Source organism: Trachurus trachurus (assembly GCF_905171665.1).
Source record: "Trachurus trachurus genome assembly, chromosome: 23".
Classification (NCBI taxonomy): domain Eukaryota; kingdom Metazoa; phylum Chordata; class Actinopteri; order Carangiformes; family Carangidae; genus Trachurus; species Trachurus trachurus.
Window position 1 is genome coordinate 1,668,851 of NC_139912.1, and position 27,456 is coordinate 1,696,306.

Genomic DNA, 27,456 nt, shown 5'->3' on the forward strand with positions numbered 1-27,456 from the left:
CCTCCTCTTCTCTTCTCTCCTCCTCCTCCTCCTGCTCCTCCTCCTCCTCTTCCTCCTCCTGCTCCTCCTCACTCTTTTTCATCTTCTTCCTCCTCCTCTTTCTCCTCCTCCTCCTGACTCCTCCTCTTCTCTCCTCCTCCTCCTCTCTCTTCCTCCTCCTGCTCCTCCTCACTCCTTTTCATCTTCTTCCTCCTCTTCTCCTTCCTCCTCCTCCTCCTCCTCACTCCTCCTCCCTCTTCTTCCTCCTCCTCCTCTTCCTCATCCTCACTCTTTTTCATCTTCTTTCTCCTCTTCTTCTCTCTTCCTCCTCCTCCTCCTCCTCTTCCTCCTCCTCCTCACTCTTCCTCCTCCTCCTCTTCCTCCTCCTCCTCCTCTTCCTCCTCTCTCCTCCTCCTCTTTCTCCTCTTTTTCTTCCTCCTCACTCTTCCTCTTCCTGCTCATCTTCACTCCTCCTCCTTCATCCTCCTCCTCCTCCTCCTCTTTCTCCTCCTCTTTCTCCTCCTCCTCCTCTTCACTCTTCCTCCTTTTACCCCTCACTCTTTTTCATCTTCTTCCTCCTCACTCTTTTTCCTCCTCCTCTCTCCTCTCCCCTCCCCCTCCTCCTCCTCCTCCTAACTCTTTTTAATCTTCCTCTTCCTCCACCTCTTCTCTCCTCCTCCCCTTCACTCCTCCTCCTCCTCCTTAGAGTTTCAGCAGCAGGATAAATATTATTTATTAATTGGAACTGCATTTCTTTTACCTTGGGTGAAATTGGCCATTTAAGAAGCTACAATAAGTCTTTTTTCATCTTCTTCTTCCTCCTAACTCCTCCTGCTCCTCCTAACTCCTCCTAACTCCTCTCACCTCCTCTCTCCTCCTCTCTCCTCCTCTCTCCTCCTCCTCTAGGTGCGACCCAGATGCTCCTCCTGGCCCGGCGCACCGACCTGCGGCGGATCTCCTTGGACACGCCGGACTTCACCGACGTGGTGCTGCAGGTGGACGACATCCGGCACGCCATCGCCGTGGACTACGACCCGGTGGACGGCCACGTGTACTGGACGGACGACGAGGTGAAGGCCATCCGCCGCTCGCTGCCCGACGGCGCCGACGCCCAGTTCGTGGTCACGGCGCAGGTCAACCACCCCGACGGCATCGCGGTCGACTGGATCGCACGTAACCTGTACTGGACCGACACCGGCACCGACCGCATCGAGGTGACGCGGCTCAACGGCTCCATGAGGAAGATCCTCATCTCTGAGGAGCTGGACGAACCCAGGGCCATCGTCCTCGACCCCGTCGCCGGGTGAGAAGGAGAAGAACTACCACCTTCTGTTTCATTTGCAATAGGCCAATTTGACAAAAATGTTGAACTATTCCTTTAAGGTAGCTTTAAGGAATAGTTCAACATTTTTGTCAAATTGGCCCATTGCCATAATAATCCCTATAGTCATATAGCAGTACTGTAGGTTCGTTACCTTTAATTGTCGGTGCAAGCTATTTTTTAGAACGGCGGAGCAGAGCCGTGAGCTGCTCAGAGCTACGCTACGGAGGCTCATTATGGGATTTCTTAATTGGTTTCCCTCCATCAAACTCATCAAATACACAATCCAACAACTCCACAATTAACGCTCTGGTGGACAAGTTGTGAGCTGCACATTCACCACGCTATGAGATAATAACACAACGATAGATAGATAGATAGATAGATAGATAGATAGATAGATAGATAGATACTAGGGCTGGGACCATATGCTTTTCTCCCGATTTGATTCTTCTACGATTTTTGGATGGCGATTCGATTTAAATTGCGATTCTACGATATTGCCGATTCTCTCGATTTTTAGTCTTTAGCATTTTTAACATTTATCTGCACACAAACACTGTAGGAGCCTATAAATTAACATACTCCATTATAAAGTGAACTTAAACCCTTTTCAAAACCTGGACTCTCTGTATGTAAAAAGGCGAACAAATGCACAATATTTTAAAAAGTTCAGAAACAATAATCGATTTTTGAAAAAAAAAAATCGATTTGAAAATCGTCAAAAAAGATATCCAAGAAATCCCATAATGAGCCTCCGTAGCGCAGCTCTGAGCAGCTCACAGCTCTGCTCCGCCGTTCTAAAAACAGCTTGCACCGACAATTAAAGGTAACGAACCAACTGCTACGACTATAGGGAGTATGGCAATGGGCCGATTTGACAAAATGTTGAACTATCCCTTTAAGTAATTCAGCAACTGGCAGTTTTTAAATGATGCAATAATAAATTTGTGCTGTATTTTGGTTTACTGTTGATGACAAATGGGAAATCAATAATCACTAGTCTCTGTTCTCTGTTCTCCTATAACGGTGTGACCTCATCACGTGACCTCTGGCTGACTCCCTGTTCGATTCCCTCCTCAGGTACATGTACTGGACGGACTGGGGCGAGGTGCCGAAGATCGAGCGCGCCGACCTGGACGGGACGGAGCGGCTGGTGATGGTCAACACGTCGCTGGGATGGCCCAACGGCCTCGCGCTCGACTACGACGACCGCAAGATCTACTGGGGCGACGCCAAGACCGACATGATCGAGGTCAGAGAGAGTCACTTCCTGTTGGCCTTCAAAATAAAACACATCCAGACTGGGTTTCAGAAAACATCATGAAGTTTGTTGTTAATCTGAGCGTCTAAGTAGAGACTTAAAGGGACAGTTCAACATTTATTCAGATCCTCCTCTCACCATAACCCCTATAGTCATAGCAGTAGGTTCATCACCTTTAATTGTCGGTGCAAGCTGTTTTTAGAACGACGGAGCAGAGCCGTGAGCTGCTCAAAGCTAAAAAAAAAAATAAATAAAAAATAAAAAATCTAGAAAAAAGTGTTCAGATTTCAAAAAAAAAAGAGAAAAAGTAAAAAAAAAAAATTCTAGAAAAAAGTGGTAAAAATTTCTCCCAAAAAGTTTTTAAAAACATCTAGGAAAATTTCTAAAAAAAAAAGAAAAAAGAAAAAAGAAAGAGAGAAAAAGAAAAAGTTAAAAATTATCTAGAAAAAAGTTTTAAAAAATTTCTTGAATAAATTAAAAAAATTTAAAGTAAAAAAAAATCCTTCTCCTCCTCTCCTCCCCTTCCTGCGATGTGATTGGTCGAGGGGTGAGGGGAGGCCTCCTCTTCTCCTCCTCTCCTCCTCCTCTCCTCCTCCTCTCCTCCCCTTCCTGTGATGTGATTGGTCGAGGGGTGATCGGGGGCCTCCTCTCGGTGGTTTCTCGGGGTTTTTGCGGCGAGGAGCCACATCTGGTTCCAGTTGCGGTTTTTGCTCCGTTTAGAAACAGAGCAGCGGAGTCTGAAGCCGTCGTTGCCGCGGCGACCAGAGGAGCTGCTGCAGGCGGCCGGCCGCGGCCACGCTGGAAACTCCTCACAGTATTTATACACACACAGAGAGAGTGTGTGTGTGTGTGTGTGTGTGTGTGTGTGTGTGTGTGTACTGTGTGTGTGTGTGTGTGTGGCAGCCGGCCATGCAGGGCTGGTCGTCGACTCTGCAGCAGCGAATAGAGAAACTCCACGATGCTGCAGCTCAGATTCCAAACATTTCTGATCTCAGCTCAGTTCAACACACAAAGACACACACACACACACACACACACACACACATGAAAACACACATAAACACACACACGGTAGTTTAGTTGAGTTGATCTGATCCAGGATCTGTTTTCTTTTGTCTCATTGAAAGTTTGAACTCTTTCTTTGATTCTTTGTTTTGACTCTAAAATGTAAAAATGAGGGGAAAAAAGTTTAGTTTTTCTTTTTCTTAGTTTTTTTTAATTTTTATTAAAGCAACACTACGTAGTTTTTTTTTTTACTTAAAATAATGTTTCTAAACTCATTGAAGTGATAGAAAAATGGTTAATAGGATGATTGGTGCCGCCGCTGCAGGCTGAGCAGGGTCGCGGCGGCTGAAACTGCACTATGTAACTTTCCTGTGCGGGTAGGAACACCATGGTTCTGGTACACCGCAGCTCGGCACCTGTACCGGTAATGACGGTGGCGACGGCACCGGCATCGGTACCAGCAACAAATTTATGTATAGGCTCTGTGATTCTCTGGCAAAGACAGACAGATAGTTGCTCTTCTCAACCAGAGAACTAGTATCATGAATCCTACATAGTGTTGCTTTAATGATGAACTGGTTGGTTAATTCTTATTTTTCCACATAGATATACAGTATATACTGACTAGATGCCGAAATTCTGCTTCTCAGCGTACGTCAACACCAGTGTTGGGAACGTTACTTTTAAAAAGTAATTAGTTATAGTTACTAATTACTTCTCCCAAAAAGTAACTGAGTTAGTAACTCCACTACTTCACTATAATAGTAACTAGTTACCAGGGAAAGTAACTATTGCGTTACTTTTTCTTTCTTTTTTTTTAAGTTTAAATATGTCGAAGAATTTGGATTTTTTTTCTCTCATTTTTAAATTGTATTTTATTGTTTTCATATATTTCACTGATCGCAATTATGGAATGCGAGTGTGTTTTATTGAAAGCGAGGCTGGTGTGCCTATGAAAATAGGTTACAGTGGGTTTTTTAAGTGCTGTGGCTACAAGCAAATCTCATATTGTCTCTGTATAAAGACAACAAAGACCTTTTTAAATGTGAAAACAGCGGAGACCTATTCAAGATTTGCGTTTAATAACAGGTGAAACATCGAAATTAATTTATTCATGGCCACATTAAGTGAAATTATTAACTTTACCGATTATCCATCTGATTATCTGTCCTGCTGCGAGCGCACAACAGGGTATCTGCGGATCCTTAAAAAGTCTTAAATTCATGTAGGCCCATCTAAAATTAAGGCCTTAAAAAGTATTAAATTTATTAGAAAATTCTAAGATGGTCTTAAATATATAATACACAGCATCATAAAATATGTATGCACTTAAACTTTCTTATGCCCACCATGGGCGAGCATTTCACTCGCATTTGCCCCTAAAAAAAACAAACATGTGTGAACCGGAAAAATCACAAAAAGAAAGAGCACACGATTGGTCAAAAACTACAAACCCCACAATTCTCTGGCCTCAACAATAACAGTAGTTAGTGTAAGTAAGGGAGAGTGGAGCTGTAGGTGAAAAGAGGAAACAACGCCACGTCTGGTCCTGTTCTATGTTGTTCGTTCACACCGTCACCGTTTATTCGTTACGTCCGCGGTGTAAAAGGCCGTGACGCAAAGACGCGATTAGGCGCGAGACGCGGTAGACGCGACTTTTTTTTTTTTGCGACGCTACACCCGATTCTTTTATGGCGACGGGACCTTCGCGTCTTCGTCCTTTTCATCGTGTTTGGCGGGAAGACCCGCAAGGGGCTTCCCGCCAAACACGAGGAACGCTTTTTTTTCGCTCGAGTTTATACGCGCGACCAAACGCGAGATACGCGAGAAATGCGATTTATCGCTCGTTTTGACTTTGTGTAAATTCGCGTCTTCACGAGCCCGCCCATTTTCACTACAACAACAACATTTCTGCTCTCACCAACCATGGTTGAGGTCACAACGCTGCTGTAGCTGCTCTGGAAGAGTTCCAGCTGATGAGCTACAGAGACTTTAGAGTCTAAAGGAGCAGTGCGTCGCTGTGTCGGACTGTTTGGATTTAATGAAGAAGCTGCACAGAGTCAGGTGAGCAGAAGCTCAGGACAAACACTTCGCTCCGGGACATAATGTAGCTACACCTCACATGTTCTTGTCTTTTACCTCAGGGAGATTAAAGTAGTGTCTGTTTCCACTTTCCCTCCGATCTCGGCAGCTTCCCTCTGCTAGTCTGTGTGTGTGAGGCTAAACTGCGTGCGTGTGGTTTGTGTACAAACTGAACACTGCCTCTGATTGGCTTAGCATGAAACCTTACTCTGCCTCAACCAATCATCATCACTTATGCGGTTGTCTCGTCCCTCCCTCCTCCCCCCTCCCCTCACCAAAGGAGAGGAGGAAAAAACAACAACAGTTTAGCAGCTTCTGTGTCTGAGATGAGATGAGCCAAGTCGGAGGACAACGGCTTCACTGAGTAGTTTGTAACGCGCCTCATTTAATTGTCGGTAACGGTAACGGCGTTGTAACGGTGGAAATAGTAATTAGTTCGATTACTCGTTACTGAAAAAGATAACGCCGTTAGTAACGCCGTTTATTTTAACGCCGTTATTCCCATCACTGGTCAACACGGCGGCCATCTTGGTACAGAGTTTCTGACCATAGACATATAAACGTCTGACCAGCAGTCAGACCCGGTCAGACCCTTGTAGAACACATTTCAGTGTATGTATGCATGTGAGTGTGTGTCTGAGTATGTAAGTGTATGTTTAATACATCATTTATTTTATAATAAACCAAACGGCTTGAAAATCGGTTGAATATTCGGTGAGTTATGGAGATTTTAATGGTTGTTAGACCTCTGCCTCTGTTGGCTAATGCAGGAAGTAGACACGGCTTCCCCCTGACCAAGATGGCCGCCGCGTTGACGTATTCCACTCAATAGAGCTGGATGGGAACGCAGCATCTAGTCAGTATATACTGTATATCTATGGTTTTTCTATTAGTAAGTGAGTAAAGTTTATTTATAAACAGTAGCAGCTTTCACTGATATATTATCACAAAGTGTTTTATATTAAGAACAAAGTCATTAATGATAAAACAATAATAAAAACTACACAATAAAAAATATTAAGTAAGTGGATCTAAATGATTATCAATCAATCAGCTGATCAATACAGATTTCAACCAGTATTAGACCTCAGACTTTTTGGTTTAATGTGAATTTAGCACAAACTAAACCTGTTAAACATCTGGTGTCAGAGTTTAATGACCAACTGAATATTTTCAAAATAAAAGATTTGAGGTCACATGACGGAAACGGTTTCCTCAGGTTCAGCCATTAATCAGTTCATTAATGAGACTAATTGGTAATAATAACGGATCAATAGAGAGTGTGAAAGTGTGAATCAGCTGATTTGACAGGAGGGGGCGGAGCTTCACGGCCTCAAGCTTTTCAAAGTAAAAGCAGGAAACATGTAGAACAAGTAGATGTTCAGGTCGTTACACTTCCTTCCTGCTGACACGCTCTTATTCTGAAGGAACTGATTCTGATCAGGTCACAGCTGAAGATGGAGGATTAGTGTGTCCTCCTCTCTCATCTCTCCTCCTCCTTTTCCTCCTCTCTCCTCTCTTCCTCTTTCCCCTCTTCCCCTCTTCTCCCTCCTCCCTTCTTTTCTTCCTCATCCTCCTTTTTCTCCTCTTCCGCTCTCCTGCTCTTCCTCTTTCTCCTCCTCCTCTCTAACCCTTTCAAAGTAAAAGCATGAAACATGTGAAGTAGATTCGGGTTCAGGTCGTTACAATTCCTTCCTGCTGACACGCTCTTATTCTGAAGGAACTGATTCTGATCAGGTCACAGCTGAAGATGGAGTGTGTGTGTGTGTGTGTGTGTGTGTGTGTGTGTGAGAGCGTGTTGCTCTTTATTAAACACAGATGTGTTTTCACTTTTACAAGGTTTTTAAAGAGGCAGCTGCTCAACAGCTCCACGTGTCTGTGTGTTTAAAGTTTATTTAAAGGGATAGTTCAACATTTAGTCAAATTGGCCCATTGCCATAATCCCTATAGTCATAGCAGTAGGTTTGTTACCTTTAATTGTCGGTGCAAGCTGTTTTTAGAACGGCGGAGCAGAGCCGTGAGCTGCTCAGAGCTACGCTACGGAGGCTCATTATGGGATTTCTTGGTTTCCCTCATCAAACTCATCAAATACACAATCCAACAACTCCACAACGCTCTGGTGGACAAGTTGTGAGCTGCACATTCACCACGCTATGAGATAATAACACAACGTTACCACACAGAGTTGTTTTAGAGGGAAATACAGAGACTGTTGATGAAAAACTGTCCCTGAAGGCAACGTGCATCAGCGGTTTTGCATGAATTTACCCAAAATGTTGAACTATCCCTTTACTTATGGTATATTATAGGTGATGGACATGGACGGGACGGGCCGACGGGTGCTGGTGGAGGACAAACTTCCTCACATCTTCGGCTTCACGCTGCTCGGCGACTTCATCTACTGGACGGACTGGCAGCGCCGCAGCATCGAGCGCGTCCACAAACGCACCGCGGAGCGCGAGTTCATCATCGACCAGCTGCCCGACCTGATGGGGCTGAAGGCCACGTACGTCCACCAGGCCACAGGTGAGTTTCTCTCCCCGCTGCTGCTGCTGCTCTCAGAGGAGACGCAGCATTAACATGTCAACACCTCCTCCTCCTCCTCCTCCTCCTTTGAGATAACCATCGTGTCGACCACTGAGGGAATTTCTCTCATTCCTCTGGACTCCAGGAAGTAGACCGCTCCACTCTGTCTCCGTCTCTGAGTGAAGAGTTTTACTTTAGTTTTATTCATTTGCACCAGAAAAATCAAGGACTTTATAATAAGTACACACTATTACACCATACTATAATTGTGTAATAATCAAAAGTTAAAGAGACAACGAGGAGTTTGTATCTGGTTCTAAAAGAGTCTCATATTAATGTGGATGAATCTACGTTATGTAACATGATAAATGTTGATGATTTGACCAGTTTGAGTTTAATCTAAATCCCATGTTGTTCCTGAATCCACCAAACTGCTGGGATGAGAATATTCCTGGTGTTCCGGATCAAAATTTTCCTGTTGAGCTCAGTTTATTAGTAATATATAGTCCACGGTCAACGTTGAACAAATTGCAACAGAAGAAACTCAACTGGTTTTGTATCCTCAACATGTCCTGAGTGAGGGAAAAAAATCCCTGAAAAATCCCATTAGGGGAAAGTTTTGAAAAAGACCCAAATATATCCCATTTATACGCATATTCATTATTTTTCTCACGTGAATAGGGTAACATTTTTAACCTTTAAATATCTCCATGAAAATTACTGAGTTGATTACTTACATTAAGACAAACAAAAAATGTATTACAAGTTTTTTGAAATTCTTTGTTAACATGAGCAATTTTGCATAAATTTGCATAAATTCCACAGTTTTGACGGCACATGTATATATAAAGGTGCTGTGGTGGTACCAGTATGAAAACTGGAATGAGTTGACTCCATCGGTCAACCGACAAGAATCCACTTTAAATTTCAAGATGACTGCAATTTTTCAAGAATCCGTCGCTGCGGGAAGCACTCGTTTTACATGGTAGCCTAAGCGCCCTAGCTCATTAAAGCTACAGTTGGTAAGTTGACGAAAGTGAAAGTAAACTCCGTGACTTGGTCCAAAATTCCAAGACAATACACAGGTCCCTTTATGAACCTCTAGAGTCAACTCGTTCCAATTTTCATGTTGGTACCACCACAGCACCTTTATATATACATGTGCCATCTTAAAGCAGTACTAAAGAACTTTCAGTTTTGGTTGAGTTTGGCGGCGCCAGTGGCCCAAAGCGGTAGTGTTTTGCCTGAAGGAAGACTCCATCTCCCATGAACACTAGCGCGTAGCGCCGTAAACATCCTGATCTCCTGGTGCAGGGAAATGAACAGAAGACGTCCAAACTAAGTTTCTGTTTCCAGTGGATCATTTCACAGTAAACACACAAACACAATCATCGCTGCTCCCTCCTCGTCGTGACTCACAAAAGTGAAAGTGAAACTTAAGTGAGAGCCGGTTTCCTACCATGCTCCTCAAAGCTGCTTAGTGCCAGAGAAAGAGATACAGACCATAATGATACAGATCCCCTCAGGCCATGACAGAGGTGTCATTCAACCTGTTGTAAGTCGATGTACGATCACAGAAGTTATGAAAATATTATATGAAGGTTGAAAAGTTCCTTAGTGTTGGTTTAATGTAAGTAATCAACTCAGTAATTTTCATGGAGATATCTAAAGGTTAAAAATGTTACCCTATTCACATGAGAACAATAATAGATGTATGAATGGGCTATATTTGGGTCTTTTTCTAAACTTTTATATGAGATTGATTGATTGATTACTGATTATTGATGATGTCGTCGATCAGGCACCAACGCGTGTGCGGAGAGCAACGGCGGCTGCAGCCACCTGTGCCTGTTCAAGCCCGGCGGCGGCGTGCAGTGCGGCTGCCCCATCGGCCTGGAGCTGATCTCAGACCAGCGGACCTGCATCGTCCCCGAGGCGTTCCTCCTCTTCTCCCGCCACACCGACATCCGCCGCATCTCCCTGGAAACCAACAACAACAACGTGGCCATCCCGCTCACCGGCGTCAAGGAGGCGTCGGCGCTCGACTTCGACGTCACCGACAACCGCATCTACTGGACCGACATCACGCTCAAGGTTACTCCTCTTTACTCCTCCTCTTTACTCCTCTTTGCTCCTCCTCTTTCTCCTCTTTACTCCTCTTTACTCCTCCTCTTCCTACTCCTCCTCTTTCTCCTCCTTCTCTTCCTTCTTCTTCCTCCTCTTTCCTCTTCTTCCATCCGACAACCGCATCTACTGGACCGACATCACGCTCAAGGTTACTCCTCCTCTTTCTCCTCCTCTTTCCTACTCTTTCTCCTCCTCTTTACTCCTCTTTACTTCTCCTCTTCTCTTCCTGTTCCTCCTCTTTCTCCTTCTCTTCTTCCTCTTCCTTCTTCTTCCTCCTCTTTCCTCCTCTTTCCTCCTCTTCCATCCGACAACCGCATCTACTGGACCGACATCACGCTGAAGGTTACTCCTCTTTACTCCTCCTCTTTACTCCTCTTTACTCCTCCTTACTCCTCTTTCTCCTCCTCTTCTCTTCTTCTTTCTCCTCTTCTTCTCTTCCTCTTCTTCCTCCTTCCTCCTCTTTCCTCTTCTTCCATCTGACAACCGCATCTACTGGACCGACATCACGCTGAAGGTTACTCCTCTTTACTCCTCCTCTTTCTCCTCCTCTTCTCCTCTTCTTCCTCCTCTTCTCTTCCTGTTCCTCCTCTTCTTCCATCCGACAACCGCATCTACTGGACCGACATCACGCTGAAGGTTACTCCTCTTTACTCCTTCTCTTCTCTTCCTCTTTGTCCTCTTTACTCCTCCTCTTTCCTCCTCCTCCTCCTCCTCCTCCTCCTCCTCCTCCTCTTTACTCCTCTTTCCTCTTCTTCCATCCGACAACCGCATCTACTGGACCGACATCACGCTGAAGGTCAGAGCCTCCTCCTCCTCTTCCTTCTTCTTCCTCCTTTCTCCTCCTCTTCTTCCTCCTCTTTCTCCTCCTCCTTTTTCTCCTCCTCTTCTCTTCGTCTTTCTCCTCCTCTTCTTCCTCCTCCTCCTCTCCTCTCCTCTCCTCCTCCTCCATGTCTCCTCCTCTAACCCCTCTCCTCCTCCTCTCCTCCTCCTCCTCCTCCTCCTCTAACTCCTCCTCTCCTCCTGCTCCTCCTCCTCCTCCTCCTCCTCCTCCTCCTCCTCCTCCTCCTCCTCCTCCTCCTCCTCCTCTAACTCCTCCTCTGCTCCTCCTCCTCAGACGATCAGCCGGGCCTTCATGAACGGCAGTGCGCTGGAGCACGTGGTGGAGTTCGGTCTGGATTACCCAGAAGGCATCTCCTCCTCTCTCCTTTTCCTCCTCTCCTCCTCCTCTCTCCTTCTTCTCCTCCTCCTCCTCCTCTAACCCTCTCCTCCTCCTCCTCCTCTCCTCCTCCTCCTCCATGCCTCCTCCTATAACCGTGAAGTAATCAGTAATCAGCAGATGTTCATGTTGATTTTCTCTCTGCTGCTGCTCCTCCTCCTCCTGCTCCTCTCTCCTCTCCTCCTCCTCCATGTTTCCTCCTCTCCTCCTCCTCCTCTCCTTCTCTCCTCCTCCTCCATGTTTCCTCCTCTCCTCCTCCTCCTCCTCTCCTTCTCTCCTCCTCCTCCATGTTTCCTCCTCTCCTCCTCCTCCTCTACACTTTTATCTACACTGTGAAACACTCTGTGTATTCGTACTGAGAAGGGTGCTATATAAATAAAGTCCTTACTTACTCCTCCTCCTCTTCTCTCCTCCTCCTCTCTCTCTTCTCTCCTCTCCTCTCCTCCTCTCCTCCTCCTCTCTCTCTTCTCTCCTCTCCTCCTCTCCTCTCCTCTCCTCTCTCTTTCCTGCTCCTCCTCTAACTCCTCTCCTCTCCTCTCCTCTCCTCTCCTCTCCTCTCCTCTCCTCTCCTCTCCTCTCTCTTTCCTGCTCCTCCTCTAACTCCTCTCTCCTCCTCCTCCTCTCCTCTCCTCTCTCTCTCCTCCTCTAACTCCTCTCTCCTCCTCCTCCTCCATGCCTCCTCCTGTAACCCCTCTATCCCTTTAAAGGAGGATCATGAAATCTATATCAGACACACAACAGTTGATTTTCTCTCTCCTCCTCCTGCTCCTCCTCTAACCCCTCTAACCCTCTCCTCTGCTCCTCCTCCTCAGACGATCAGCCGGGCCTTCATGAACGGCAGTGCCCTGGAGCACGTGGTGGAGTTCGGTCTGGATTACCCAGAAGGCATGGCGGTGGACTGGCTGGGGAAGAACCTGTACTGGGCCGACACCGGCACCAACCGGATCGAGGTGGCCAAGCTGGACGGGCAGCACCGCCAGGTCCTGGTGTGGAAGGACCTGGACAGCCCGCGGGCGCTGGCGCTCGACCCGGCCGAGGGGTGAGAGACCACAACACTGTTACCATGGAGACGGGCCATACTGTAGCTTTAATACAAACATCTACCTTTATTTTGAAGGAGCTTTAAAACCAGGGTTCGACAATAACGCTTGCCCGATTGCCCGGGGCAAGTAAAAATTACCGGCGGGCAGGTAGAACCTGCGCGGACTTGCCCGGTCGGGCAAGCACCGACTCAGATTTTATTATTTTTTATTTTCGGACTTTTTATGCATTTATTTTGAAAGGACAGCTGGAGAGAGACGGGGGGAGAGGGGGGGTTGACGCGGAGCAAAGGCACTGTCAGGTGGGATCGAACTGGGTCGCTGCAGCGGGTGCTCTACCAGGTGAGATAGGTACGTCGCTCGCGGCTCGCCGTAATCGGCGATTTCACCGAGCATTTCACTGACGGTGAGCGGCCTGACGCTGCTTCATTAACGCCGCCGCTGTTTCAGACTCGGGGCAGACGCACCGTTTAGTTACCATACCGACGAGCTAACGTGCCCTTTTTAGGTTATAATCCTGTTGTCAATAAACACACCTGGAGACGGCGCTACAACCAGGGGTGTGAAACATGCGGCCCGCGGGCCAAAACCGGCCCAACAGTGGGTCCAATCCGGCCCTCAGCAAGTGTGAAAATTTTAAATTGCACATATTTTTATCAAGAAATTTCAGGTGGTTCATAATATGTTTTGTAAAAGGATAGTTCATTAACTGTAAACATCTTAATAATGTACTAAAACAGAGGAAAAATAGAAATTTTAAAATATATGTATAGGCTATCATGATATTGTTTTACTGGTTAGGCCTACTTGAGATCAAATTGTGCTGTTTGTTACCCCTGAACTAAATTGAGTTTGACACACATGATTGGCTGTTTGCCTGTCACTGTTGTTTCAATGTCCCACATCCTTGAGTTTTACAGGGGCAACTCAATAAACTAGAGTAACATGGAAAAGTCTAGGCTATTTCCAGTAGTTCAAGTCAAATGGCCCCAACCAAGTATTGAGAGCATATAGATGGACATGAACATTTTCATATTCAAAATTATTTTTTAAATTGGTCTTTTCTAATATATATATATATATATATTTAGATACTGCATTAATACTGAAGCTAAATTGTCCACTGCAGCATGTGAATGCAATGAAAAGAATAAAATCTGATTGGAGGAGCCAGCTATCTGTTAAAATGTTGTCCAGGTTAATGTTTTAGCCATTAAAAGGCCCTTCAGTTCAAGATTTCAACTGTGATCGGGCATTAAACAGGTGGCTCACCTGTTCAGATAGGGCATGGAGGGTGCAACTGCTACTGGTCAAATAATGTGAAATAGCAGTTAATTTTACATGTCTGCAATGATTGCCATTTAAATGCAATTATAGATAATAATAAATACTGCTTTCTGAAGAAAGAAGTGTTGTGTAGTGTTGTGTATAGTCAACAGGAAGGATTTTAGTAAGATATAAGTCATGAGCGAAAGTATGCACCACACAACCAGAAAAAAAAAACCTAGGCAGGGCAAGTAAGAATTTAGATGGGGCAAGTAGATTTGAAAAAAACCTTAACGTCGGACCCTGAATACACATGTCTACCTTTATACTATATGGAGCTTTAAAGGGATAGTTCAACATTTTGGCAAATTAACCCATTGCCATAATCCCTATAGTCATAGCAGTAGGTTCGTTACCTTTAATTGTCGGTGCAAGCTGTTTTAGAACGGCGGAGCAGAGCTGTGAGCTGCTCAGAGCTACGCTACGGAGGCTAAGGGAACACAACGTTACCACACAGAGTTGTTTTAGAGGGAAATTCATGCAAAACCACTGATGCACGTTGCCTTCAGGGACAGTTTTTCATCAACAGTCTCTGTATTTCCCTCTAAAACAACTCTGTGTGGTAACGTTGTGTTATTATCTCATAGCGTGGTGAATGTGCAGCTCACAACTTGTCCACCAGAGCGTTGTGGAGTTGTTGGATTGTGTATTTGATGAGTTTGATGAGGGAAACAAACCAAGAAATCCCATAATGAGCCTCCGTAGCGTAGCTCTGAGCAGCTCACAGCTCTGCTCCGCCGTTCTAAAAATAGCTTGCACCGACAAATAAAGCTAATGAACCTACTGCTATGACTATAGGGATTATGGCAATGGGCCAATTTGCCAAAATGTTGAACTATCCCTTTAACACACATTTCTACCTTTATTTTGAAGGAGCTTTAACACAAACATCTACCTTTATTTTGAAGGAGCATTAACGCAAAACATCGGACCGGACCATGCTAACTCATCTCCTCTTCTCTCCTCCTCCTCCCCCTCTCTCCTCCTCCTCCTCCTCTCTCCTCCTCCTCCTCCTCCTCCTCCTCTCTCCTCCTCCTCCTCCCCTCTCCTCCTCCTCCTCCTCCTCCTCCTCCTCCTCCTCCTCCTCCTCCTCAGCTACATGTATTGGACTGAGTGGGGCGGGAAGCCGAAGATCGACCGCGCGGCGATGGACGGGACCGGCCGCATCACGCTGGTGGCGGACGTCGGCCGCGCCAACGGTCTGACCATCGACTACGCCGAGCGCCGCCTCTACTGGACCGACCTCGACACCACGCTCATCGAGTCCTCCAACATGCTCGGTAACCATCCAATAATAATCAATAATTAATAATCAATAGTTCCTTCATCCTCAGCCTCACACTGCTCCACATGGGATCATTGATTATTCTTGATTCTCTATTAATTATCATAATATATTCATGAGATTAAAAGCTTGTTAGGTTCAGTCGCGCTTTAACACAAACATCTACCTTTATTTTGAAGGAGCTTTAATACAAATGTCTACCTTTATTTTGAAGGAGCTTTAATACAAACGTCTACTTTTATTCTGAAGGAGCTTTAATACAAACATCTACCTTTATTTTGAAGGAGCTTTTGAAGGAGCTTTAATACAAACATCTACCTTTGTTTTGAAGGAACTTTAAGCTTTAACACAAACATCTACCTTTATTTTGAAGGAGCTTTAAGGCAAGGCATCTTTATTCATATAGCGCATTTCATACCAAGACAACTCAATGTGCTTTACATAAAGACAAAACATTAAAAAAAAAAGAAGCATAAGACAGAATAAAAACAAACAAAAGTTAAAAGCAAGAGCAAATAAAAGTAAAAGAAAAGAAAATAGATAAAGTTTTAAGTTCTCAGCTATAAGCATGTGAAAAGAGAAATGTTTTTAACCTGGATTTAAAAGTGCTGACAGTTGGGGCTGATTTCAGTTCTGCTGAATACAAACATCTACCTTTATTTTGAAGGAGCTTTAATACGAGCATCTACCTTTATTTTGAAGGAGCTTTAACAGAAACATCTACCTTTATTCTGAAGGAGCTCTAACACAAACATCTACCTCCTCTCTCCTCTCTCCTCCTCCTCCTCCTCCTCTCTCCTCCTCCAGGTCAGGAGCGTGAGGTGATAGCCGACGACCTCCCCCACCCCTTCGGTCTGACCCAGTACCAGGACTACATCTACTGGACGGACTGGAGTCAGCGCAGCATCGAGCGCGCCAACAAGACGAGCGGTCAGAACCGCACGGTGATCCAGGGCCACCTGGACTACGTGATGGACATCCTGGTCTTCCACTCGTCGCGCCAGGGCGGCTGGAACGCCTGCGCCGCCACCAACGGACACTGCTCCCACCTCTGCCTCGCCGTGCCCGTCAGCAGCTTCGTGTGCGGATGCCCCGCCCACTTCTCCCTCAACTACGACAACAAGACCTGCAGCGGTGAGGCGCACACACACACACACACACACACACACACACACACACACACACACACACACACACACACACACACACACACACACACACACACACACACACACACACACACACACACACATGTAGTAGTAGTATTATTATTATAGAACTCCTTGTTGTTTACAACTACTTCCTGGTAGAAAACCAGCATGAGAACAATAGTGATGGATGAGAGTTTCTCTATATTTATCTCATTTTCACGTCACTATGTCACCGTTTAGACTAATCTGATATTTGTAAAGTTTATAAAACCAATGATTGGACAAACATTACTGTTTCTGTGTGCACGTTTTTGTAATTAGTCATGGTTATCATAGATTAGCCGGGCTAACGGTTAGCTGTTTAACTTTAAAGCTATAGTGCGTAACTTCTATCACCCCCTAGAGGATTTCTGCATTATTATACAGTGTGTGAATGTGTGTGTGAATGGGTGAATGTGATGTACTGTAAAGTGCTTTGGGTATCGTTACAGGTATAGTAAAGCGCTATATAAATACAGACCATTTACCATTACAGCGATACGGCCGGCACCTATGGCCCGGTGTAACCCACGGGCTACACACCTTGTAACTTACTGCTCGTCAGGCTAACGATGTGGCTAACACCAGGCTGCTAACAATTACATTCATAGCCGTGTTGCTTCTAGCATTATAGGTGATAGGGCGTGAAAAATATGAGATATAGCTAAACTCTTGTTCGTTACTGTTCTCATTCAAATTACAGCTGGTTTTCTACCAGGAAGTAGAATGTAAACACCAGATTGCCGGATTTCACCATTCCGTTTTATAAGCATAGGCAAAATCTATAAGAATAAAGCTAAAACTAAATAATATTCTAAATCTAAGCTCCGCCCCCTCTGTCTCCCCCCCCCCCCCAGCCCCCACCTCCTTCCTGCTGTTCAGCCAGAAGACGGCCATCAACCGGATGGTGATCGACGAGCAGCAGAGCCCCGACATCATCCTGCCCATCCACAGCCTGAGGAACGTCCGCGCCATCGACTACGACCCGCTGGACAAGCAGCTGTACTGGATCGACTCCAAGCAGAGCGTCATCCGCCGCGCGCAGGACGACGGCAACCAGGTGAGACCCGGTTACCAACGGTTACCGCCGGTTACCAACGGTTAGGGATGGATGGCACCGAGTACAGTTCTTCTATTTGATTTATTTATTTTCAGTATTAGAATATCATTGCCGGTCCCTAAAACATAAATACTCTTTGTAGCAGCAAAAAAAACATATTTTTCCCGCTACTATTGCCACTATTAAAAGGACAAAGAGCTTGATGCACAGGAGCTCGTACGTAAAACAAAAGTTGGGCCGTATAAAATCTGTTTTATTTCTTCCCAAATTCCGTTTTTTTTCCTTTTTAATTTTTGGAAATTCTGTTTTTTTGTTTTTATTTTACCTTTTACTCTTATTTTACCACCAAAAACAGTGTGTCTGCTTCCCTCTGTGTAATTTCCCCCAGTTATAAGTTCCTCTTCCACCCGAAAACAACATTTCAGTCAAATTCCGCAATATTCTGTGTTAAAGGGATAGTTCACCCAAAATTGAAATTTCTCATTATCTCCTCCCCCTCATGTGGACTAAGGGCTGGGAGAAGTTTCAGAGTCCTCCGTGGCTTCTCTGAGTTACAGGGGGTCTCGGCGTAGCAGTGCATGTCAATATGACGGTTGCAAATGGATACCAACTGTCTTCGTAACAAAAAGACACACCAAAAAACATCCAAATACCTCCATGCTGCTCGTATGTAATGTCCGTCTTGTATTGAAGACAGTTGGTATCCATTTGCAACCGTCATATGGACATGCACTGCTACGCCGAGACCCCCTGTAACTCAGAGAAGCCACGGAGGACTCTGAAACTTCTCCCAGCCCTTAGTCCACATGAGGGGGAGGAGATAATGAGGGACATTTCAATTTTGGGTGAACTATCCCTTTAATGGGTAGTATATTCCGTTTATTTTAACAATAAACATTGACTAATATTACAGGCTGAACCTTTAATAACCACACATACACACACAAAGAACTGAAAACAGGAAGCGAGTGTGAAACGTTCCCATCCCTAAGTCTGTGGGACTTAAGCCCCGCCCCCTCCTGACCTCTGACCTTTGACCTCTGACCTCTGACCTCTCCTGTCCCGTCCTATCAGAGCATGACGGTGGTGGCGAGCGCGCTGGGCGGGGCCAATCAGGGGCTGCAGCTGTACGACCTGAGCATCGACATCTTCAGCCGCTTCATCTACTGGACCAGCGAGGTCACCAACGTCATCAACGTGACGCGCACCGACGGCAGCCGCGTCGGCGTGGTGCTGCGCGGCGAGCACGACAAGCCGCGCGCCATCGTGGTCAACCCCGAGAGAGGGTGAGACAACACACACACACACACACACACACACACACACACACACACTGGACTGGACCTCTTACCCATAATTCACTCTGATGGTTCATGTTATTTAAATCCAAACAGTTCGTTGAATTCCAGGTAAAAACTTTACAGACAAAGCAAAGCAGCTTTTATTTATATATAATTATTATTTATATATTATTCATAGCAAGGTGAAACTCAATGAGCCTTATAGAAAAACAAAACATTTAACAGTAAGAATTGGAAACATACAGTTTTTAAAAAGTATGATAAAACCCAAAATAATAAAAATTGTAAACATTAAACATACAATTAAAAGCAAGAAAAAAGAATTTAAAAAAGTACAGGGAAAAGCAGATAGATAGATAGATAGATAGATAGATAGATAATAAAATGAAAACTAGACTAAAATAAAGCATAGAATATGAGTTTGCAGCATGAAATATTGATTTGTAGAAAATAAATAAAGATAGAAAATAATATCATAGAAATACAATAAATACATAATGACATAAAGACAATAGTACAAAAGAAGAAAGAAAGAAGAAAACAAGACTGTTTTAGAAATTTTACAATTTTTTTCTAGAACTTTTTAATTAATTAACTTTTTTTTTGTAATTTTTTTTACCACTTTTTTCTAGAAAATGTTTAATTATTTTTAATTTATATATTTTTTTAGAAATCTTACCACTTTTTTTTTTTTTTTTTTTTTTTTTTTACTTTTTAAAAAAACATTTTTTTAGAATTTTTACAAATTGTAAATTGTGGGGCGGTGCGTGGCGCAGTGGTTAAGGCAGCCGCCCCATGTAAAGGCTACAGTCCTCAACGCAGGCGTCCCCGGTTCGAATCCTGCGTCGGGCAGACCTTTCCTGCAGTCATTCCCCCTCTCTCTGCCTCCCCCTTTCCTGTCTATCTCACTATGCTGTCAAATAAAGGCAAAAAAAAGCCAAAAATATAATTTTAAAAAAAATTGTAAATTGTACCACTTCTTTCCAGAAATTTCTCTACAATATTTCCATAATGTCATGCCATTGGCCCTAACTAAAAAAGTTCTTCAGTCTCAGATCAAATATTTGTGTATTTCTGGTGTTTGCTTCAACATTTTGTCCAGTAAGTTTGAATTGAAGTTTAAAACAGTTTAAGAAGAGATAAACTGACCACAGCTGACCCCCCCCCCCTCTCTCTTGTAGCTACATGTACTTCACCAACCTGTTGGAACGCTCCCCGAAGATCGAGCGTGCGGCGCTGGACGGGACGGAGCGCGAGGTGCTGTTCTTCTCCGGTCTGGGGAAACCCGTCGCCCTCGCCATCGACAACGAGCTGGGGAAGCTGTTCTGGGTCGACTCGGACCTGCGGCGCATCGAGAGCAGCGACCTGTCGGGTGAGTCGATAGGCTGCAGCTGATTGGCCGGTTCAGGTCCCACAGGCCACGCCCCCTTTTATTATTATTCCTGCTGTTTTGTTTTTTCTCTTTCATGTTAATAAATAAATAAATAAATGAACAAATGAAGGAGCCGTCGGCACGGAGACCAGAGCTCAGCACATTCCTGTCATTCTACACACACACTCACACACCCACACACACACACACTCAGGAATGTGAGGCAGCCGGACGGAGCCGTGGTCCCTGAACGCCTCCTGGTTCTGTTCAGGCGCCACCGTCAGGACGGACACACACACACAGACCACTTCCTGTTGGCCTTCAGAATAAAGTTCCCCCAGAGTCATTCACAGGATCAGAAGAGAGGGTTCATAAGGGGGTTCCAACGTTTTCTTGAAATTTTACCACTTTTTTCTAAAATTTTTAACTCTTTCTAATTTTTTTGGAGACATTTTTACCATTTTTTTTTTTAATGATTTTTAGAAATTTTACATTTTTTTTCTAGAATTTAAAAAAAAAACTTTTTTGACCAATTTTTACCTTTTTTTTTTAGAAAATGTTTCACTTTTTTCTTTCTTTTTTTTTTTTTTTTTAGAAATCTTACCTTTTTTTTTCTTTTTTTTAACTTTAAAAAATATATATATTTTAGAATTTTTACCACTTTTTTCCAGAAATTTTTATTTTATTTTATTTTTTTCATAAATCTTACCACTTCTTTCAATTTTTTTTTTTTTTTTTGGGGGGGGGAGGTTTACAACATTTTTCTAGAAATGTTTAAATGTTTTTGGAGAAATTGTACCACTTCTTTCCAGAAATTTCTCTCTACAATATTTCCAAAAATTCACTTCATTGGCCCTAATTTAAACGTACATCAACTAAAAAAAGTAACATTCTTCAGTCTCAGATCAAATATTTGTGTATTTCTGGTGTTTGCTTCAACATTTTGTCCAATGGGAGGGGTCCGTGGTCCTTGATTTAAAATGGTTTGAGAACGACTGGTCTAGAGATAAACTGACCACAGCTCATTTCCATGTGTTTCTATATTATATGATACTTATTGTTGCCCCTCATTTTGCCCCTGGCTCCGCCCCTCCTCCCCCCTCAGTTCCTCCCTCCTCCTCCGTTGCCTCGATTCCTGACGTTTTTTCCCTTCAACCTTGTTTTTTTCTTTTTCTTTTTCTTTGTGTTTCGTTCTTCTTCTTCTTCCCGTCGGCTTTGAACAACCCCAGGAGCCAATCGGATCGTGATCGCGGACTCGAACATCCTGCAGCCGGTCGGCCTGACCGTGTTCGGCAGCCACCTGTACTGGATCGACAAGCAGCAGCAGATGATCGAACGCATCGACAAGACCACGAGGGAGGGACGCACCAAGATCCAGGCCCGCATCGCCTACCTGAGCGACATCCACGCCGTGCACGAGCTGGACATGAGGGAGTACAGTGAGTCTCACACACACACAATGTTTATTATGTCTATAACACTTTATATATATAATATTACTGTTAGGTTTTAATAATAGAGCAGTTTTTCAGTCCTTTTAACAAGAATAAAACAGAATTATCAGAATCATCAGCTGCAGAAAAGTAATAAATCACAGAATGTCTCAATATGTTACAGCTGAAATTGCAATAATATCATATTTTATTTTTATTTTTTCACATATTTAGTTTATTTAAAACAGCAATGGAGCATATTAATGAACATTTGTATGTAAATATGTCAGATTGTAGCCATAATTAACTAATTTAGGGATGCGTACCCAATTCAGTCAAGTCGGGTTTTAATTTTCCGGCCCTCCTCTCCCTCTTTCACTCATTATTCTGTTCACACTGAACCACAACAATAAATATTCAAAATTCAGAAGTTTGACTATTGTTTTATAAACAAAATAACTTGAGTTGCTACACAAAATAGTACTAAAACAGGAACTGTTGCAGACCGGTACTGATTCCCAGGAACCGGGTATCAATTCCATATTAGTTTAAATGTGAAAGGAACCTTCTATAACTATCCCTATTCATATTGTGATTCCTGTTATTTTCTGATAGATAATCAATAATTACACTATTGATTCTCATGATTACTGTGTCTTGATACGATATTATTACGATATTAAAAATATTATAGTATGCAGCGATATATTCTGATTTATTCACTTTTTTATCATCTGTAAATGATGTCATGTCTCCAAATGGAAACTTCTTCAACATCTGTTTTTTTCTAATAAGATAAACTTCCTCGTCAGTTCAGATCGATACTCAGTCCCTCCAGAAAAACGCGATCGCATAATTCAACACATAATCAGCCAAAGACCGTACAATTTTTTCAAAGACGCTGCACTTTCGCCACATAAATCGCAGATTTCCACGCAAAATGCAAGAAATATGCAGGGCTTGCATAATTTCATAATCCCCACATTTTCGTTGCAAAAAAGTCAAGTGTATCTTTGCAGAAAGTTGAAAAACAGCAGCCGTTTTCCTCCTGTTGCCTTGGGAAAATTCTGTCATTTCATCGCATAAAGTTGCATAAATATCCCGCATATTCCATCACATTTTTTTTTTTTTAAACGTGCTGCATAATCAGGGATTTTTGCCCGCAACAATCACAAAACAACTCTGTATTTTTCTGGAAGAACTGGCTACTTGGCGATACAGTATTACCATACAAAATATCAATATTATGCTATATTGATATTTTCCCTCTAGTTAAATAGATTTAGGGCAGATATGTAAATGAGCTAAAACACTGAGCATGGTGACATCACTCTCTCCGTGCAGGTAAACACCCGTGCACCTGGGACAACGGCGGCTGCTCCCACATCTGCATCGTCAAGGGCGACGGGACGACTCGCTGCTCGTGTCCGGTCCACCTGGTGCTGCTGCAGGACGAGCTCTCCTGTGGAGGTGAGAGGAGGAGGGGGAGGAGGAGGAGGAGGAGGAGGAGGAGCTACAGGTCATCTGGCTCCGCCCCCTACAGTGTTGTTCTTGGAAGGCATTTTAGATTTAGTTTTAGTCTTTTGGACTAAAATACTTATTAGTTATAGTCAATTTTAGTCATTTTAATATGATAGTTTAAATTTTTTATATTTATTTTTTATTATAATTCTAATTTTAGTCGAAGAAAACTCAAAAAGGTTTTAGTCCAGTTTCCCTCATCAAACTCATCAAATACACAATCCAACAACTCCACAACGCTCTGGTGGACAAGTTGTGAGCTGCACATTCACCACGCTATGAGATAATAACACAACGTTACCACACAGAGTTGTTTTAGAGGGAAATACAGAGACTGTTGATGAAAAACTGTCCCTGAAGGCAACGCGCATCAGCGGTTTTGCATGAATTTCCCTCTAAAACAACTCTGTGTGGTAACGTTGTGTTATTATCTCATAGCGTGGTGAATGTGCAGCTCACAACTTGTCCACCAGAGCGTTGTGGAGTTGTTGGATTGTGTATTTGATGAGTTTGATGAGGGAAACCAAAAAGAAATCCCATAATGAGCCTCCGTAGCGTAGCTCTGAGCAGCTCACGGCTCTGCTCCGCCGCTCTAAAAATAGCTTGCACCGACAATTAAAGGTAACGAACCTACTGCTAAGGCTGAAAACTGAAACAACTGAAATGTTGAACTATCCCTTTAACCTCCTCAGAGCCGCCCACCTGCTCCCCGGAGCAGTTCTCCTGTACGTCCGGCGAGGTGGACTGCATCCCTCAGACGTGGCGCTGTGACGGCTACACGGAGTGCGACGACAAGAGCGACGAGGAGAACTGCCCCGTCTGCTCCGACGCGGAGTTCCAGTGCGACAGCCGCCAGTGCATCGAGCTCGCGCTGCGCTGCAACGGGGAGTTCAACTGTCAGGACCGATCCGACGAGAGCAAGTGTGAAGGTGTGACAGGTAACAACAGCAGCAGCAAACTATAAAAGTACATTTGCAGCAGCAGCAGCAAACTGTAAAAGGAGTTAAAGTGCATTTGCAGCAGCAGCAAACTGTAAAAGGAGTAAAAGCACATTTGCAGCAGCAGCAACCTGTAATAGGAGTAAAAGCACATTTGCAGCAACCTGTAAAAGGAGTAAAAGTGCATTTGCAGCATCAGCAAACTGTAAAAGGAGTAAAAGTGCGTTTGCAGCAGCAGCAACCTGTAAAAGGAGTAAAAGTGCATTGAGTAAAAGTGCATTTGCAGCAGCAGCAACCTGTAAAAGGAGTAAAAGTGCATTTGCAGCAGCAGCAAACTGTAAAAGGAGTAAAAGTGCATTGAGTAAAAGTGCATTTGCAGCAGCAGCAAACTGTAATAGGAGTAAAAGCGCATTTGCAGCAGCAGCAAACTGTAAAAGGAGTAAAAGTGCATTGAGTAAAAGTGCATTTGCAGCAGCAGCAACCTGTAAAAGGGGTAAAAGTGCATTGAGTAAAAGTGCATTTGCAGCAGCAGCAAACTGTAAAAGGAGTAAAAGTGCATTTGCAGCAGCAGCAAACTGTAATAGGAGTAAAAGTGCATTGAGTAAAAGTGCATTTGCAGCAGCAGCAACTTGTAAAAGGAGTAAAAGTGCATTGAGTAAAAGTGCATTTGCAGCAGCAGCAAACTGTAAAAGGAGTAAAAGTGCATTTGCAGCAGCAGCAAACTGTAAAAGGAGTAAAAGTGCATTGAGTAAAAGTGCATTTGCAGCAGCAGCAAACTGTAAAAGGAGTAAAAGTGCATTTGCAGCAGCAGCAAACTGTAAAAGGAGTAAAAGTGCATTGAGTAAAAGTGCATTTGCAGCAGCAGCAAACTGTAATAGGAGTAAAAGCGCATTTGCAGCAGCAGCAAACTGTAAAAGGAGTAAAAGTGCATTTGCAGCAGCAGCAAACTGTAAAAGGAGTAAAAGTGCATTTGCAGCAGCAGCAAACTGTAAAAGGAGTAAAAGTGCATTTGCAGCAGCAGCAAACTGTAAAAGGAGTGAAAGTGCATTTGCAGCAGCAGCAAACTGTAAAAGGAGTAAAAGTGCATTTGCAGCAGCAGCAAACTGTAAAAGGAGTAAAAGTGCATTTACAGCAGCAGCAACCTGTAAAAGGAGTAAAAGCGCATTTGCAGCAGCAGCAAACTGTAATAGGAGTAAAAGTGCGTTTGCAGCAGCAGCAACCTGTAAAAGGAGTAAAAGTGCATTGAGTAAAAGTGCATTTGCAGCAGCAGCAAACTGTAAAAGGGGTAAAAGTGCATTGAGTAAAAGTGCATTTGCAGCAGCAGCAAACTGTAAAAGGAGTAAAAGTGCATTTGCAGCAGCAGCAAACTGTAATAGGAGTAAAAGTGCATTGAGTAAAAGTGCATTTGCAGCAGCAGCAACTTGTAAAAGGAGTAAAAGTGCATTGAGTAAAAGTGCATTTGCAGCAGCAGCAAACTGTAAAAGGAGTAAAAGTGCATTTGCAGCAGCAGCAAACTGTAAAAGGAGTAAAAGTGCATTGAGTAAAAGTGCATTTGCAGCAGCAGCAAACTGTAAAAGGAGTAAAAGTGCATTTGCAGCAGCAGCAAACTGTAAAAGGAGTAAAAGTGCATTGAGTAAAAGTGCATTTGCAGCAGCAGCAAACTGTAATAGGAGTAAAAGCGCATTTGCAGCAGCAGCAAACTGTAAAAGGAGTAAAAGTGCATTTGCAGCAGCAGCAAACTGTAATAGGAGTAAAAGCGCATTTGCAGCAGCAGCAAACTGTAAAAGGAGTAAAAGTGCATTTGCAGCAGCAGCAAACTGTAAAAGGAGTAAAAGTGCATTTGCAGCAGCAGCAAACTGTAATAGGAGTAAAAGTGCGTTTGCATCAGCAGCAACCTGTAAAAGGAGTAAAAGTGCATTTGCAGCATGAGCAAACTGTAAAAGGAGTAAAAGTGCATTTGCAGCAACCTGTAAAAGGAGTAAAAGTGCATTTGCAGCCGCAGCAACCTGTAAAAGGAGTAAAAGTGCATTTGCAGCAGCAGCAACCTGTAAAGGGGGTAAAAGTGCATTTGCAGCAACCTGTAAAAGGGGTAAAAGTGCATTTGCAGCAGCAGCAACCTGTAATAGGAGTAAAAGTGCGTTTGCAGCAGCAGCAACCTGTAAAAGGGGTAAAAGTACATTTGCAGCAACCTGTAAAAGGGGTAAAAGTACATTTGCAGCAGCAGCAACCTGTAAAAGGGGTAAAAGCACATTTGCAGCAGCAGCAACCTGTAAAAGGGGTAAAAGCACATTTGCAGCAGCAGCAACCTGTAAAAGGAGTAAAAGTGCATTTGCAGCAGCAGCAACCTGTAAAAGGGGTAAAAGTGCATTTGCAGCAGCAGCAAACCGTAATAGGAGTGAAGTGCATTTGCAGCAGCAGCAGCAAACTGTAAAAGGAGTAAAAGCGCATTTGCAGCAGCAGCAAACTGTAAAAGGAGTAAAAGTGCATTTGCAGCAGCAGCAAACTGTAAAAGGAGTAAAAGTGCATTTGCAGCAGCAACCTGTAAAAGGAGTAAAAGTGCATTTGCAGCAGCAGCAACCTGTAAAAGGGGTAAAAGTGCATTTGCAGCATCCTGTAAAAGGAGTAAAAGTGCATTTGCAGCAGCAGCAAACTGTAAAAGGGGTAAAAAGCGCATTTGCAGCAGCAGCAACCTGTAAAAGGAGTAAAAGTGCATTTGCAGCAACCTGTAAAAGGAGTAAAAGTGCATTTGCAGCAACCTGTAAAAGGAGTAAAAGTGCATTTGCAGCAGCAGCAAACTGTAAAAGGGGTAAAAAGCGCATTTGCAGCAGCAGCAACCTGTAAAAGGAGTAAAAGTGCATTTGCAGCAGCAGCAAACTGTAAAAGGAGTAAAAGTGCATTTGCAGCAGCAGCAAACTGTAAAAGGAGTAAAAGCGCATTTGCAGCAGCAGCAAACTGTAAAAGGAGTAAAAGCGCATTTGCAGCAGCAGCAAACTGTAAAAGGAGTAAAAGCACGTTTGCAGCAGCAGCAAACTGTAAAAGGAGTAAAAGTGCATTTGAAGACGTGTTGTATTAACAACAGCTCTTCTAGATCAGTGGTCTTTTATCTACTACTGATTTTAACGTGTCTGATTTTTCTCTTAGATTTTTTTTAGCAATTTTTACCACTTTTTTTTATTTATTTTTTTTAGAAACTTTTTGAGCAATTTTTACCTTTTTTTTCTTTTCTTTAATAAAATGTTTAACTTTTTTTCTTTTCTTTTTTTTGAGACATTTTTACCACTTTTTTTTTTTTTTTTTTTCTTTTTTTTTTTTTTTTATAGAAATTTTACACATTTTTTCTAGAAAATGTTTAAATTCTTTTTTTTTTTTTTTTTTTTTTCTTTAATCTCTATTTATTTATTTATTTATTTTTTGGAGAAATTTTACAACACGGGGCTACGGGGTTCTGATCCAATCCACTTTACAACATT

The 27,456-nt window shown here is 43.5% G+C and overlaps 1 protein-coding gene across 3 annotated transcripts in view; it reads left to right on the forward strand.

Annotated features, from left to right (window-relative positions):
• Positions 1–27,456, forward strand: part of lrp6 (low density lipoprotein receptor-related protein 6) — a 53,073-nt gene that overhangs the window by 20,119 nt on the left and 5,498 nt on the right. The window contains exons 6-19 of one of the 3 annotated variants that reach the window (XM_083999495.1): positions 886–1,282; positions 2,384–2,555; positions 7,961–8,177; positions 9,979–10,229; positions 11,059–11,100; positions 12,333–12,559; positions 14,982–15,166; positions 15,979–16,305; positions 17,219–17,421; positions 18,496–18,707; positions 19,904–20,094; positions 21,324–21,533; positions 22,872–22,997; positions 23,741–23,986. In XM_083999495.1, the coding sequence (XP_083855621.1) occupies positions 886–1,282; positions 2,384–2,555; positions 7,961–8,177; positions 9,979–10,229; positions 11,059–11,100; positions 12,333–12,559; positions 14,982–15,166; positions 15,979–16,305; positions 17,219–17,421; positions 18,496–18,707; positions 19,904–20,094; positions 21,324–21,533; positions 22,872–22,997; positions 23,741–23,986 (3,006 nt within the window). Of the gene's footprint in view, positions 1–885; positions 1,283–2,383; positions 2,556–7,960; positions 8,178–9,978; positions 10,272–11,058; positions 11,101–12,332; positions 12,560–14,981; positions 15,167–15,978; positions 16,306–17,218; positions 17,422–18,495; positions 18,708–19,903; positions 20,095–21,323; positions 21,534–22,871; positions 22,998–23,740; positions 23,987–27,456 lie in introns of all 3 variants that reach the window. The other 2 variants (XM_083999493.1, XM_083999494.1) reach the window with 2 other exon arrangements.